Source organism: Toxorhynchites rutilus, chromosome 3 (assembly GCF_029784135.1).
Source record: "Toxorhynchites rutilus septentrionalis strain SRP chromosome 3, ASM2978413v1, whole genome shotgun sequence".
Classification (NCBI taxonomy): domain Eukaryota; kingdom Metazoa; phylum Arthropoda; class Insecta; order Diptera; family Culicidae; genus Toxorhynchites; species Toxorhynchites rutilus.
Window position 1 is genome coordinate 186,538,701 of NC_073746.1, and position 15,668 is coordinate 186,554,368.

Sequence of the window (15,668 nt, forward strand, 5' to 3'; positions counted from 1 at the left end):
GCTTCCGTGGGAATAATTCACCTTCGAACGACCCAGCACTCGAAGGGACATCAAAAACCCCAACTGTCCCTATTTTACCGTCCAGTTCAACTTCCCAATCGGGATTTATAAAGTTGACTGACCTTGTGGCTCAAATCTTCACATGCTTTAATGTTTCCGACTCCATCAGAACCATTGTCATATCAATGCTTCCAGTATTAAAGACAATTTTGCAACAATTGATGCAAACATGGCCCCTCCTTGCAATGATTATCTCTCTTGATGTCTAATTCAAATAGAGAGGTCGGAGATATCACTGTTTTACAGTGGAATTGTCGTAGTCTTATCCCTAAATTGGATACATTCAAGTTTTTAATTCATAAGTTCAATTGTGATGTTTTTGCTCTGTCCGAAACTTGGCTTTCTTCGCGAGATGATCTCTCTTTCCACGATTTTAATATTATACGCTTGGACCGTGATGACAGATACGGAGGGGTGGTATTGGGGATCAATAAGTGCCACTCATTTTTTCGAATTGACCTTCCACCTATTGGAGGGATTGAAGCTGTTGCTTGTCATGCAAACATCAGAGGAAAAGACCTCTGTATTGTCAGCTTGTATTGGCCTCCGAGAGCTGCGGTTAGCCGCAAGCAACTTGTTGACATGTGCTCACTCCTTCCTGAGCCACGATTGATCTTGGGAGACTTCAACTCTCACGGAACTGCCTGGGGGGAACAGTACGACGACAATCGTTCACTGTTGATATATGATCTTTGTAACAGCTTCAATATGACACTTTTGAACACTGGGGAAACAACACGTGTACCTAAACCTCCTGCTAACCCAAGTGCTCTTGACCTCTCACTTTGCTCGAATTCACTATCGTTAGATTGCAAGTGGAATGTAATCCAGGACCCCAACGGTAGTGATCACTTGCCAATCAAAATTTCCATCACCATTGGGTCGAATTCTTCTGAATCTATAAACATGGCATATGACCTCACAAGACACATTGACTGGAAAAAATATGCGGACGCGATTGCTCTAGCCATCAATTCCAGAGATGGTTTAGCTCCATTGGAGGAGTATAACTTCCTTTCTCGTTTGATCTATGACAGCGCGGTTCGCGCTCAAACGAAACCCATCCCAGGCTCCACTATTCGTCGAAGGCCTCCCAATCCATGGTGGGATAGCCAATGTTCCAAGCTTTATCAGGATAAATCGAACGCATTCAAAGCTTTTCGGAAACGTGGAACCATTGAAAATTTTCAATCGTATTTTGACCTTGAAAATCAATTTAAAAACTTGATCAAAGGAAAAAAACGAGCTTATTGGCGAAATTTCGTGGGAGGTTTGTCACGAGAAACGTCAATGAAAAAATTATGGAAAGTGGCTCGAAACATGAGAAATCGCTCTTCAACAAATGAAAGCGAGGAATATTCACATCGATGGATTTTTAATTTTGCACGGAAGGTTTGTCCTGATTCCGCTCCTGTGCAAAAAATTGTTCGAGATATACCACAAGATAGGTGCGATCTTGATTCCGAGTTTTCGATGGTAGAATTCTCTCTTGCTCTCCTTTCATGTAACAATTCTGCTCCGGGATCGGATAGAATTAAGTTCAACTTGCTGAAAAACCTCCCTGATGTGGCGAAACATCGCTTGTTGAATTTATTCAATCGGTTTCTGGAGCATAATATTGTTCCAGATGATTGGAGACAAGTGCGCATTATAGCTATTCAAAAACCCGGAAAACCCGCGTCCGACTTCAATTCGTACCGCCCAATAGCAATGCTGTCTTGTATACGGAAATTGTTGGAGAAAATCATCTTGTTTCGCCTTGATCGATGGGTTGAAACGAATGGCCTACTCTCAGATACACAATATGGGTTCCGCAGGGGCAAGGGGACGAATGATTGTCTTGCGTTGCTTTCTTCAGAAATTCAAATGGCTTACGCCGGAAAAAAACAAATGGCTTCAGTATTCTTGGACATAAAGGGGGCCTTTGATTCTGTTTCAATAGAGGTTTTGACAGACAAATTACACTCTCGGGGTCTGCCGCCTCTATTGAATAATATGTTATATAACTTGCTTTGTGAGAAGCATTTGAACTTTTCTCACGGAGATTCGGCAGTAAGTCGGGTCTCTTACATGGGCCTCCCCCAGGGCTCATGTTTAAGCCCCCTTTTGTACAACTTCTATGTAAGCGACATCGACAATTGCCTTACACAAAATTGCAGCCTAAGACAACTTGCAGATGATGGAGTGGTATCTGTCGTAGGATCAACAGAATCCGACCTACAAGAACCCTTACAAGATACTTTGAACAATTTTTCAACCTGGGCCATTGGGCTAGGGATCGAATTCTCCACGGAGAAAACAGAGATGGTGGTTTTTTCTAGGAAGCATAGACCAGCAAAACCAAAGCTTCAACTTTTGGGTAAACCGATCACTCATGCTATGTCATTCAAGTATCTTGGGGTCTGGTTCGACTCCAAATGTACTTGGGGGGCCCATATTAGGTATCTGAGTAAAAAATGCCAACAAAGAATAAATTTTCTCCGTACAATTACCGGCACCTGGTGGGGAGCCCATCCCGAAGATCTTATAATGTTGTATAGAACAACTATTCTCTCAGTGATGGAGTATGGCAGTTTCTGTTTTCAATCAGCTGCCAAAACACACTTAATTAAACTCGAGCGAATTCAGTATCTTTGTCTCCGTATTGCGTTGGGATGTATGCCCTCAACGCATACCATGAGTCTCGAGGTTTTGGCAGGCCTACTCCCGCTAAAAGATCGCTTCAATTTATTATCTCTTCGGTTCTTCATCCGGTGTAAGGTCATGAACCTATTGGTGATCGGAAATTTTGAGCGGCTGATCGAGCTAAATTTTCACTCCGGATTCATGAGTTCATATCATGAATTCATCTCCATGCAGGTTGATCCTTCTTCGTATATTCCCAACCGTGTTTGTTTCCCTGACTACATCAATTCCTCTGTACATTTTGATCTGTCCATGAAGCAAGATATCCATGGATATTCAGATTACCAACGATCGAGGATCGCTCCAACGATCTTCGATGAAAAATATAGGGGTATCAATTGTGATAATATGTACTTTACTGATGGGTCCACTATAAATGAGTCCACAGGATTTGGAGTGTTCAACGAATTTTTTAGCACCTCACACAGTCTTCAGAATCCTTGCTCAGTGTATATTGCTGAATTGGCAGCAATTCATTGGGCGCTGGACAGCGTCGCCTCACGACCTGTTGAACACTTTTACATTGTAACGGATAGTCTTAGCTCTGTCGAAGCTATCCGTTCAGTGAGGCCGGAAAAGCACTCGCCGTACTTCCTTGAGAGAATACGAAAAATTTTGAGTGCTTTATCCAGACGCTGTTATGTCATTACCTTTGTGTGGGTCCCTTCTCATTGCTCAATTCCGGGTAATGAGAGGGCTGACTCATTGGCAAAGGTAGGTGCGATTGAAGGCGATATTTATCAGCGTCAAATCGCCTTCAATGAATTTTATTCTTTAGTCCGTAAAAATACCATCGCTAACTGGCAACGCAAATGGAACGAAGATGAATTGGGCCGGTGGCTTCACACGATTATCCCTAAGGTTAGCCTCAAACCATGGTTCAAAAGTCTGGACTTGAGTCGGGACTTTATTCGCACCTTCTCCCGACTCATGTCCAATCACTGTTCGTTAGACGCGCTACTCTTTCGTTTCAATCTGGCCGGCAGCAATATCTGCGTTTGTGGCCGAGGTTACCACGACATCGAACACGTTGTTTGGTCGTGTGAGGTGTATCTTGTTGCCAGATCGAATTTAGAGAACTCCCTTCGGGCTAGAGGAAGGCAGCCCAATGTGCCGGTGAGAGATGTGTTGGCTCGGTTAGACCTTGATTACATGTCCCAAATATATGTTTTCCTTAAATCTATCGATGTTCGTGTGTGATTATCCTTATATCCTTATACCCTCCATTTCTTCCTTTGTGAGTAATTGGTCCGCTTGCTATAAACAGGAGAATGAAATGTAAATTCACAACAGATGTACGAATAGATTTAAGAATTGAATTATCAACATTGTAATAATTTCCTTATACCCCATCCTTTTCCTGAGAAAATATCACCCTTTTAATCTCGAGTCCACCACGAGTAATCGGTTTCCCACATTACTAACCATAGATTTAAGAAAATTGTTCATATATATAGTTTTAAAAATATATTTAAGATTTCGGCTCCTTTAAACTTCTGTAACTGAGCCTGTAAAAATAAACGAATTTATAAAAAAAAAAAAATCCGTTTGATGCAAAAATAGTTATTGACGTTAACAGTATTTCATAAAAACATGATATGTTCTCTGATTTCGCATCCTTACTGAAAGACGTGCGGTTTTCAAACGTCAAAAGAATGGTTTTTGAGTTATCAGAATTTAATTTCGATTTTCATGGTTTTTTGAGAAAACTTCTTTTTCATTCTGTATAAGTCTTCGTTAAAAATCTTGAACCAAAATTAATCATGAAGAAATGGAGACCTCATTTGTGGCGATTACTCTTGTATGATGAAAGCTTCAGAAAAATTGAAGAGAGTTATGATAGCACAAGGGTGATCCTGCATTGGATTTCTCATGTGTTTACCACAATTGTAAAATAAAATACAATACAATAGCATAATATCGGGAAATTTTACAATGAAAGCCATTAATAAGATTACCTCTATCTAATATGTAAGCGTTGTTATCGTCCACAGCCTCTTCTGAAAAGAAAAAAGAAAAATAGAAATTAATTTATAATGATTAAGATCCTGGTATAATTTTAAATAATATTGACAACCCTTATGAGCAAGAGATACAGAAATATGGAACATCCACTTCCAGAGTGGATGCAATGCTGCCGAAACAGTGATCATCTGTTGTTTTTTTATTTGTGAGAAAGTAATGAAAACACAGTTGCTTCGCTAAATTGCGATTGTTGCTCCATTAAATAAAATAAACCTTCCGATTACCTAATATTATTTTGGGCAAATGATTGACTTACATTGATATGATATAGGAAAAAGTAAGGATAAAACCAACAAATGGTTCACCCTATAAACATGTTTTAGATTCTATTAATCATACAATGTATTGAAATTGAATATAAGTCCCAAATGAATTTGTAATTTACTTTTGGAGGAAAACATAAAAAAAGGGAAACAACACGATTGTGGGATAGTCTATGTTTGTCGTTGGAATCATTGGAACCATCGTCTATCATATATTAGAGCAAAATCACCTTTCAACTTACTGTGAAGCAATCATCGACTTTAGTTAAGCCAGCATATGGCATAAAGGATTGTTCTCGTAGGATTCTCTAACAGAATCTTGAAAATATGCGCGTGTCACTTTGATCCAAATGATCAATAATACAAATGATTCAAAAATACAACTCTATACTATGCAAAAAAAAATCCATTTTTCTGAATAAATTGAATTTTTTTTAAGTAAAAAATTAACCGCCGCTTAATCTTCCAACAGCTATTTATTTACGTGGTTGAATGAAAAATGGCGCCACGTACGCTCCATCGAACTTTCACCCACACATGGAAGCTAGGGGCATCGACAAGGTACTGGAAACCTTATCGAATAAGCACAATGAATTATTGAAATCCTTCAGATCACACATGCTCGGATAGCAAAATATTAGGCTGTCAAAAAAACCCTGCGGTATTTTTTTGAATTCCCTCCCAATTCACCTCCCATCCGAGCTCCCGGAGCTTCTGGCGCGTCACCAAAGAAGTGTGTGGCCTGGCGTTGTCCTGATGGAAGACAATGCGGCCTCTGTTTATCAAAGATGGCCTCTTCTCCATGAGTGCTGCCTTCAAGCGATCCAGTTGTTGGCAGTACAGGTCCAAATTGAGCGTTTGGCCATAGGGAAGCAGCTCATAATAGATTATTCCTTGACAATCCCACCAAACACACAGCAGAACCTTCCTGGCCGTTAATGAGGGCTTGGCCACCGTCTGAGCCGCTTCAGCGGGCTTCGACCACGACCGTTTGCACTTCACGTTGTCGTAAGTAACCCACTTTTCATCGCCAGTCACCATCCGCTTCAGAAACGGGTCGATTTTGTTGCGATTTACATCGAGCTTCTTTATGAATCCAAGCTTCTTCAAATGGTTAATAACGGTTTGATGACTTATCCCCAGCTCTTGGCCGATGCTACGGCTGCTACTATGCCGGTCTTTCTCGGCTAATTCAGCGATTTTGTCGCAATTTTCGACGACAGGCCTTCCGGAGCGTGGCGCATCTTCGACGACCTCTACACCAGAACGAAAACGTTGAAACCATCGTTGTGCGGTGGAAATGGAAACTGTATCGGGTCCATAAACTGCACAAATTTTATTGGCAGCTTGAGATGCATTTTTGCCTTTGTCATAGTAGTACTGTAAAATATGTCGGATTTTCTCTTTATTTTGCTCCATATTTGCGACACTATAACTCACGAACGACTTAACCAAACAAAACACTGTCAAGGACTATATTATAGCGCCTTTCCAACAAGCTATAGTATGACTCGATACAATGAATACAACTAGAAATACGCGCTTACAACGACACCTCGCGGAAATACCGCAGGACTTTTTTGACAGCCTAATATTAATCACACTATTGTCATCAATCTAGATAAATTATCAGCTGGAGAAAACGCGTATGATTCAATGATTCGAATTAATATTTATGAACATGTAGTTGCATGTCCAGACCAACAAGTCAAAAGGGTCTATCTTCTTTGATCGATTCCCTTCATATACATTCTCTTTCATCAATAACTCAGCAGTAACAGGATTTCCCGATGTGTTCGACGATAAGGAATGTGAAGAGGACTTCGTTTGTCAAACTACATGGGAAAACTGGAGCAAAATCTGTCTGAAAGGCCGTGGTTATCGAAAGAGAAAGTCGGTGAAGAGAATCGATCAAAGAAGATAGACCCTTTTGACATGTTGATCTAGATGAGAAGAAGAAATCCACCTGCGAGAAACTATAAAAAGCAACGCCGACACAGCATTTGCTATTGCCTGGCTGAAACGCAATGCATTGTTATGGAAATCGATAGTGTAATTGCCTCGAAAATTTCAGATCCGTCTACTGATCAACTACTAACCCATATTCTGGAATACGATCGGGTCAGAATAACTCTAACGGATCGCATTTTTCATTCTGTTATCCGTTGGACTCAATTTCAATCAAGTTGTGATAATGTGATAATAAACACACTTTTTGAAAGGCAAATTGCTTATAACGAATTTTTTCACATTCCTCGTCAGGACACACTCGTTAGTTGGCAGCGCATGTGGAGTGAAGATGAGTTCGGTCGTTGGTTACACACGATTATCCCTAAGGTTTCGACGAAAGCTTGGTTTAAGGGATTGAATGTCGGTCGTGATTTCATTCGCGTGATATCTCGGCTTATGTCCAATCACTACAACCTAAACGCGCATCTCTATCGCATTGGGCTCGCAGCAAACAATCTACCACGACATCGAGCATATTGTCTGGTCGTGTATCCGGTTCCATGCTGCTCGCTCTCAGCTCTCTAGAGCACTGAGAGCAAAAGGCAGACAATCGGAGGTCCCCGTCCGGGGTATCTTAGGTAGCCGTAATCCTGATCTTCTGCTTCATCTATACCTGTTCCTCAGAAACGCCGATGTCAACGTTTAATGATGTTTCCTTCGTTGTGTCCCTGTTTCGTATCCCTCCTATCCGATCTATAAACTTTTACTTAGTCGCGGCAATACATACACACACTCTTTACAGATACACGGGCCAAAGGTTGTGCAGTCTACTGATGATTCAACAAAAGCCAAAGGTTGTACCGCTCATGACAACTCTACACGAGCTGATGATTGCGCCGGCTAGTGACCATTCTATCCTGGATTCCTCGAGAAGACGCACCACGCTAGATATGGGGTACAGACTAGGGGGGCGTTGCTGATTAATGGTCAGCTGCATCCCAATAGGAAGTATCCCGTGTCGGGCACAGGTACAGATCATTGAAGACAGCAACATCACAATTACGAAAACACTTGTAATACTAACCTCGAGCCAACCGCGAGTAATCGGTTACATATTACTAACATAGTTATAAGGCAAACATTGTCGAAATATTGAACTCCCGGCCCCGTCAGGTTGACGCCATATGAGCCTTAATAAAAATATATATTTTGGATAAAAAAAAAAGTGATAATGCATTGCAATTTGACATAGACGACATTGAGCTTCGTGTTCTATTTCCGTAAAAATAGAAACGGATTTCCGGGTGGAATAAACACGCTTTTAGAACGAAAAATATTGGTGGAAATTAGCTATACCCTTTCGAATATGTTTTGTATGTAGCACAGTAACACATTTTCTGCAAGTGGGTAAAAATCGTGTACGAAAATTGTTCTTATATTATGAATAAAGTTTTAGCGGAATTGTAGTTGAAAAAATAGAAAAAAAAAGTTGAATTAGGGTCAGGACTATGTCATCTGAGTATTCAACTAACATGAAGTAATAATCTGCTAATCTGATAGAGAGTGAATTGTGCCACAACTTGTATTTTTCATAAAGGCAAGGTTGCCACCTTTTTAAAAATCGATTAAATTTGAGTCGAACAGATTTCAGAATGCAAAAGTCAATTTCGTTCGAATCGTGAAATCCGATCGCTTTCAGACTAATCGGATTCCGGAATATGGGTTAGTGTTTGGTATTGTTCCCACAAACATGGTTCATGGCCATGCGGTGATCTGAAGCTTTTACCACCATCCGTTGCAGATGGAAAACGCGATCACAAGGGATGCACCTACCCTTATATATATATATATATATATATATATATATATATATATATATATATATATATATATATATATATATATATATATATATATATATATATATATATATATATATATATATATATATATATATATATATATATATATATATATATATATGCCATACAAATGAAACACAAATTTCTGCATTACTCGAGAACTAATCAAGCAAATGGAACCAAATTTGGCATGTGGAGTTTTTGAGGTGCAATAAATGATTCTATGGTGATTAGACACTCCACCCCTCTCTCTAAGGGAGTGCTGCCATACAAATGAAACACAAATTTCTGCATTACTCGAAAATTAATCAAGAAAATGCCAAATTTGGCATGTGGAGGTTTTAGGGTGCAATGAACGATTCTATGGTGGTTAGATACTCCACCCCCTCTCAAAGGAGGAGCTACCATACAAATGAAAGACAAATTTCTGCATTACTCGAAAACTAATCAAGAAAATGCCAAATTTGGCATGCGGAGATTTTAGGTGACATAAAACGTTTCTATGGTGAATAGACACTACTCCCGTCTCTATGAGGGGGAAGAGGGGCTGCCATACAAATGAAGCATACATTTCCGCATTACTCGAGAACTAATCAAGCAAACGAAACCAAATTTGGCATGTGGAGGCTTTATGGTGCAATAAATGTTTCTATGGTGGTTCGATACTCCTCATCCCTCTTTTAGGCTGGGCTGTCATACAAATGAAGAACAAATTTCTACATAACTCGAAAACTAATCAAGCAAATGGAGCAAATTAGGCAAATTTGGCATGTGAAAGATCTTAGGGGGCACGAAACGTTTCTATGGTGAATAGATACTCCTCCACCCTCTCTAAGGGGAAAAGAGGGGAGGGGTATGTCTTTATTCTATCATATTTTCTGTATCAAACATTTGTTCCAAGTAACGAAGAAACATGTTATTTGCAAGTGGTTGAAAAATCTTGAACGAGAATTGCGTCTGAAAATAATCTGATATGATAATGATGAGTTTTGGTAGCAAAAACGAAGAAACGGACAACCATTGACAAATATCAGTAACGCAGACGCTGACGGACCGGAAATCATTGGGTAGAACCATGTTCGCCTCAGCTGAGCAAATGTTCATATTGATGTTGAGTTCCGCTGCTCGGCGAAAAGCAGTAAATACAAATAAAAGTCCGTGAATTAGGGAAGCAATATGGCTGTGATTCAAATTCAGAATATCGATGTGATTACTTCTCGATTGACAACGACGAAATATTGCGCCAACAAATCGAGCACCAATGAAGTTGTCTGTCATATCTTTGGTTTCACAATTCATGAAAGGGGCCCAACAGTCATGAACGTGGCTGTCCGTTCAGAAAATCTATTTTTCACTAACGAGATCATTGTTGAACAAAATTAATATTGATTTTCTTTATTTCATTTTCTATTTTATGACAAAAATATATTATTTTCTTTCACTTCATATTTTACATATAAACATTATTTACTTTTTTACTTGTTTACATATTAACACCTTACATCAAACACATCAGTTACGTAAATGGAGTACATTGAAATAAGATGGTTTGAATGATTTGATTTTTTTTATTGTAGTCGGCGGTCATCGTCTAAAAGCGCTCAATTCCTCTGTATGTCATAGCTCTTATCACCACATATTCCTTTGATCTTCATCGACGAATGGATCAAATACGGTAAACCATTCGAACATACAGGGTTTTCCATTTCGGGCTTCTGAAAGTATATAGCCCTGCACTGACAATCGTTTGACAATGCTGTCAACCAAAGCGTCATATCGTTAGTTGAATGTCTGCCATTTTAAAATAAGGATCGTTTTAGCATCGCACAACGTGTTAATTTTGTTAAATTATACTATAAAAATGATGAAAAACCGGCAAATGTTTTTCGAGCATTACGGACGGATTTTGGTCGTCATGGACGGCCTACAGAGCACACAATCGCTAATGTAAAGGGTGTGTCACATCAAATTGCATCACGGAAAAAACGCTGTAGAAATTCGCCCAGTAGACCGATCCTTTTGAAAATTTTAGACAGTAAAATAAAAACTATTAAACAACTTTTGGCATTTTCTTTTAATTCATACTTCGAGCCCAAGCCCGTATGCTCACACCTTCCTCTTTACCCCGTCCATAAGGTTCTGTACAAGGCAGGTTGTAGTTTTTTTTTAACAGAAATCCATTTTCTCTTGAAGTCCGCCTCCGATTTGACAACTGTTGGGTTCTTCCGGAGGGCCTGCTTCATAATCCCCCAATATTTCTCTATTGGGCGAAGCTCCGGCGCATTGGGCGGGTTCATTTCCTTTGGCACGAAGGTGACCCCGTTGGCTTCGTACCACTCCAACACGTCCTTTGAATAGTGGCACGAAGCGAGATCCGGCCAGAAGATGGTCGGGCCCTCGTGCTGCTTCAATGGTGGTAGTAAGCGCTTCTGTAGGCACTCCTTAAGGTAAACCTGCCCGTTTACCGTGCCGGTCATCACGAAGGGGGCGCTCCGCTTTCCGCAAGAGCAGATCGCTTGCCACACCATGTACTTTTTGGCAAACTTGGATAGTTTCTGCTTGCGAATCTCCTCCGGAACGCTGAATTTGTCCTCTGCGGAGAAGAACAACAGGCCCGGCAGCTGACGAAAGTCCGCTTTGACGTAGGTTTCGTCGTCCATTACCAGGCAATGCGGCTTCGTCAGCATTTCGGTGTACAGCTTCCGGGCTCGCATCTTCCCCTCCATGTTTTGCCTTTCGTCGCGGTTAGGAGCCTTCTGAACCTTGTATGTACGCAGGCCCTCCCGCTGCTTGGTCCACTGGACGAATGAACTTGACAAATTCAGCTTATTGGCGACATCCCGGACCGAACTTCTCGGATCACGTCTAAACTGCTTAACTACGCGCTTGTGATCTTGTTCACTGACGGAGCATCCATTTTTGCCGTTCTTCACCTTCCGGTCGATGGTTAGGTTCTCGAAGTATCGTTTTAGTACTCCGCTGACCGTGGATTGGACGATTCCCAGCATCTTACCGATGTCCCGATGTGACAACTCCGGATTCTCGAAATGAGTGCACAGGATTAATTCACGACGCTCTTTTTCGTTCGACGACATTTTTCCAAATTTATGAAAAATTGACAGTGAAGCATGGCCAACGTGATCTATACACTCTTATCTGATTATAAGCGAAAGCTGAAGATATAATTCCTAAAAATTAAATTTCTACAGCGTTTTTTCCGTGATGCAATTTGATGTGACACACCTTTTAGTGTGTAAATTCGAACAAACTGGATCCGTAGCGGATATTGTGAAACCTGTGCATCATCGTAATGTGCGTTCGGCCGAAAATATTGCTGCTGTTGCTGCCAGTGTGGAGGATGACCCGAATGTTTCGATTCCACGGCTCAGCAATTGGGCTTGTCAAACACATAATTGTGGTGGATTTTGCATTTGGACTTGCACCTACATCCATATAAAGTCCAACTGGTACAAAAATTAGAGCGTGGTGACCATGGAATGCGTCGGGCATACGTCGATTGGGTGAACGAACAACAGCAACTAAATGCTGAATTTTCGCATCAAATTTTCTTCAACGATGAGGCACATTTCGAGCTCGGTGGCTATGTGAACACCTAAAATTTCCGTATATGGGGCTCAGAAAATCCACACGTGATTGTTGAGAGGCCATTGCATCCGCCAAAAGTCACTGTTTGGTGCGCATTATGGACTGGTGGAGTCATCGGGCCGTATTTCTCTGAAAATGAGGACGGCGAGACGGTAACTGTGAATAGTGAGCGCTACGGCTGCATGTTAACCGATTTTTTTGCCAGCAGGACGGCGCCACTTGCCACACAACACGACCGAACATGGCCATATTGCGAACAAAATTTGAGGGACGCATAATTTCGCGTTTTGATGATGCCAATTGGCCGTCCAGATCATGCGATTTGAACCCGCTAGACTTTTTTTTGTGGGGTTATGTGAAAGATCGTGTCTATGCCAACTCTCCGCAAACTCTTGAACATTTGAAAGACAACATTCGTGAAGTTATGACCGAGATACCGCCCCATATGTGCCGAAAAGTCATAGAAAATTACCTGTTCCGGATCAAGGTGTGCGAGGAAGCCCTAGGTGGACATTTGAATGATGTTGTATTTCACACATAATGGCATAAACCAAACTTTAATTTGAAATAAAAGTTTAATCGAAATTCGAATTCTAAGTGTGCTTTATTTCAATTTTCTTTCGGAATTTAAAGTTGGAAAACCCTGTACTTACAATCAGTCTTCAGAAAACATACGCAGCGCTGTGCTTGAGTTTTATTTTCATCAGCGCGCGTTCAAGGCAAACACGTGTTCTCTCTTGGTGCGAAGCGCACAAAATTCATAAACAGGACAGCGCAAAATGTACCCGGCGCAGAATTCAGATACCAAGCATCTCTTCTCACTTGTGTGATGCGCGCCTCATTCTATACACACACATACACATCAAATCCTAGCGCTCGCTTCGTCTTCGCTCGCAAAGCATAAAAACAACAACGCGTCTCCATACGAACCGTCTACGCTTGTGTGAAGAAAAATATCTCAACAGAGAGGGCAATCCAGATTCAAGCGCACATTATAGAAATACGGCGCAAAATTCAGGGTAAACTCAGCGAAAAACTGGGGGCAAGAACGGCGCTGACAACCAAACATTTCATCTGTGAGTGTGCTCATTCGCCAGAGCGCAAGTGTACACAAGGAGTAGGAGCTCAACTGGGTACAAAAATCTTGTTGCGCATCAGCGAGTTGCATTCTGAAGACTGCTTACAATATATTAGTTATGGTTTATTCAATCACCAAGGTATTCACAAGAAATAATTTATTTGGCAGAACAACGTTTGCCGGGTCAGCTAGTAAATAAATAAGTAGGAGATGGTAACAGGTGGAATTATGCGTATAAGCCTGAAATTGAACACCAGTTTTCTGTATGGATGTTTCGAAATAAATAAAAAACAACAAAAGTCACGCGGCACGCAGTTAAGACGCATACAATAGTGTAAAAATCATAGAAGAGAATATTTTCGAAGAACAATTAAATTAAAAATTACGGTTGACCCTAAGTTAGAATAGTGACCATCGTAACACGGGATACCAACAAATAATGAGCACAAACATAATTCATGCGCAAGTAGGAGATTTGATTTATTTGTTTAGCCTAGACCACAATATCTATTGTGCAATATTTCCCTCAAAAGCACGAAGACTGTCCTCTGGATAGTCAAATTAAATAGCTAGCCAAAAGTTTTCCCCTCGCAAAAAAAAAAGAGTTTGTCCAGCGACAGCCTGTCACGGTACCGAGCACAGTTTCCGGGCAGTATTCTTTATTCACGTCTCACTGCTTTCTTTCCTGTTCTCTAGCTGCACACCATTTTTATGTGGGTGACCTTTTTATTAATACTTTTGAAATGTCCCGCGAAACAAACGATGAATACGAGTGAATATTATTCAATAAATTGGAGCCATAAAATTTGACAATCATAAAAAGTGTAACAGAGTGGGGAAAGCAGGAAAATAAGTGAAGGAAATTCTGTCGCGCTCTTCTAAATCAGCTCGAGAGCTAGGCTTGCAAATCGAGAGCATCACGGGAGGAGATATTCGGTATAATAAAAGAATATTAGACCTTTTATTTATGTTGACTCTTCTGAGTGAGCTTTACATTTCTTTCACTCTATCGTTTCACATGACTGTATAAAGGAGGGAATCCTTAGATCGAATCGTTTTTTAGCCGTTTGACGCGCTAAAGCACTTTTAGTAAAATTGCTTACACACGAACGAGGTCACAATGAAATTTAAGAATGAGGGGCCCGACATTTTTTTTATTGTGACCACTATTGTTGATGATTTTGTTCAAACAACTCAGTCTAGTGCCTATCTCTTCGACATTAAATTGTGTTATGAGAAAATTTATTTATGAGCGAAAATTACTCCTGGTTATACGGATGAGAAAGCTAGAAAGAGCAAAATGTAGATTCCTGTTATTGCAGAATGATCATTTCATCCTCTGGTTTTTTTTCCTTTAATGGTGATTTTAAAGTATTTTGTATCATACCAATATGGGTCACTAAAAAATTATCACCTGGTACCTACATTTTTTTTGTTTCACAGTTGGGTGTAGTAAACTGGTACCGTTACCACAGTGTTGTATTGTTAATTAGAAAAGGTTTGCGCGTAGAGCGTGTTTTTTCATTATTTTCGCCATTCAGTTTTATTATCACGTAAGTTCACAAGGGGAACAAATTTAAATACATCTTAGTAACAAATCATCTCATTATCTTCAACTGAAAATAGTAAATCCAACACATAAAAAACCTTCCTTCTTTTCCTTCTTTTATGAGCAAACATATTATTATGCTGCCAGTATATTCAAAATGAGTAATGAGCAATTAATGGTATGTAATACATACCCCAGACCTCATAATCCCATCGTTCCTATTTCTATCGAAACTACCCCACCTGTGCGAAAAAGATTCATACGATGTCGTTCCTAGTCCCCATGACATTCCACCGGTTCAAACATAATGCTAATTAAATCGATCACATCATTGATAAATTTAATTATTAGCCGCAAATTTTCCACCTGAATGAACCCAAACGAGTTGTTATGGGAAAGTTGGACCAGGCCGCATCAAAAGGAAATCATAAAATATAAGGCAGCGCTCTGGAAAAAGGCATGCCAAAATCCTTTATTCCATTTAATTAGCAGCTGGCGTGCAACAGGACCGAAACATCCTTTCATCATCACCGTCGGCAGGCAGCATCGTGCTGAGCTCCGGCGGCAGCGTCACCTGAATCACACCAGAG

General features: G+C 40.4%; 1 protein-coding gene across 1 annotated transcript in view; it reads right to left on the bottom strand.

Annotated features, from left to right (window-relative positions):
• Positions 1-15,668, bottom strand: part of LOC129776292 (lachesin-like) — a 93,206-nt gene that overhangs the window by 31,797 nt on the left and 45,741 nt on the right. The window contains exon 2 of the mRNA XM_055781839.1: positions 4,704-4,745. Coding sequence (XP_055637814.1) covers positions 4,704-4,745 — 42 coding nt within the window. The remainder of the gene's footprint in view (positions 1-4,703; positions 4,746-15,668) is intronic.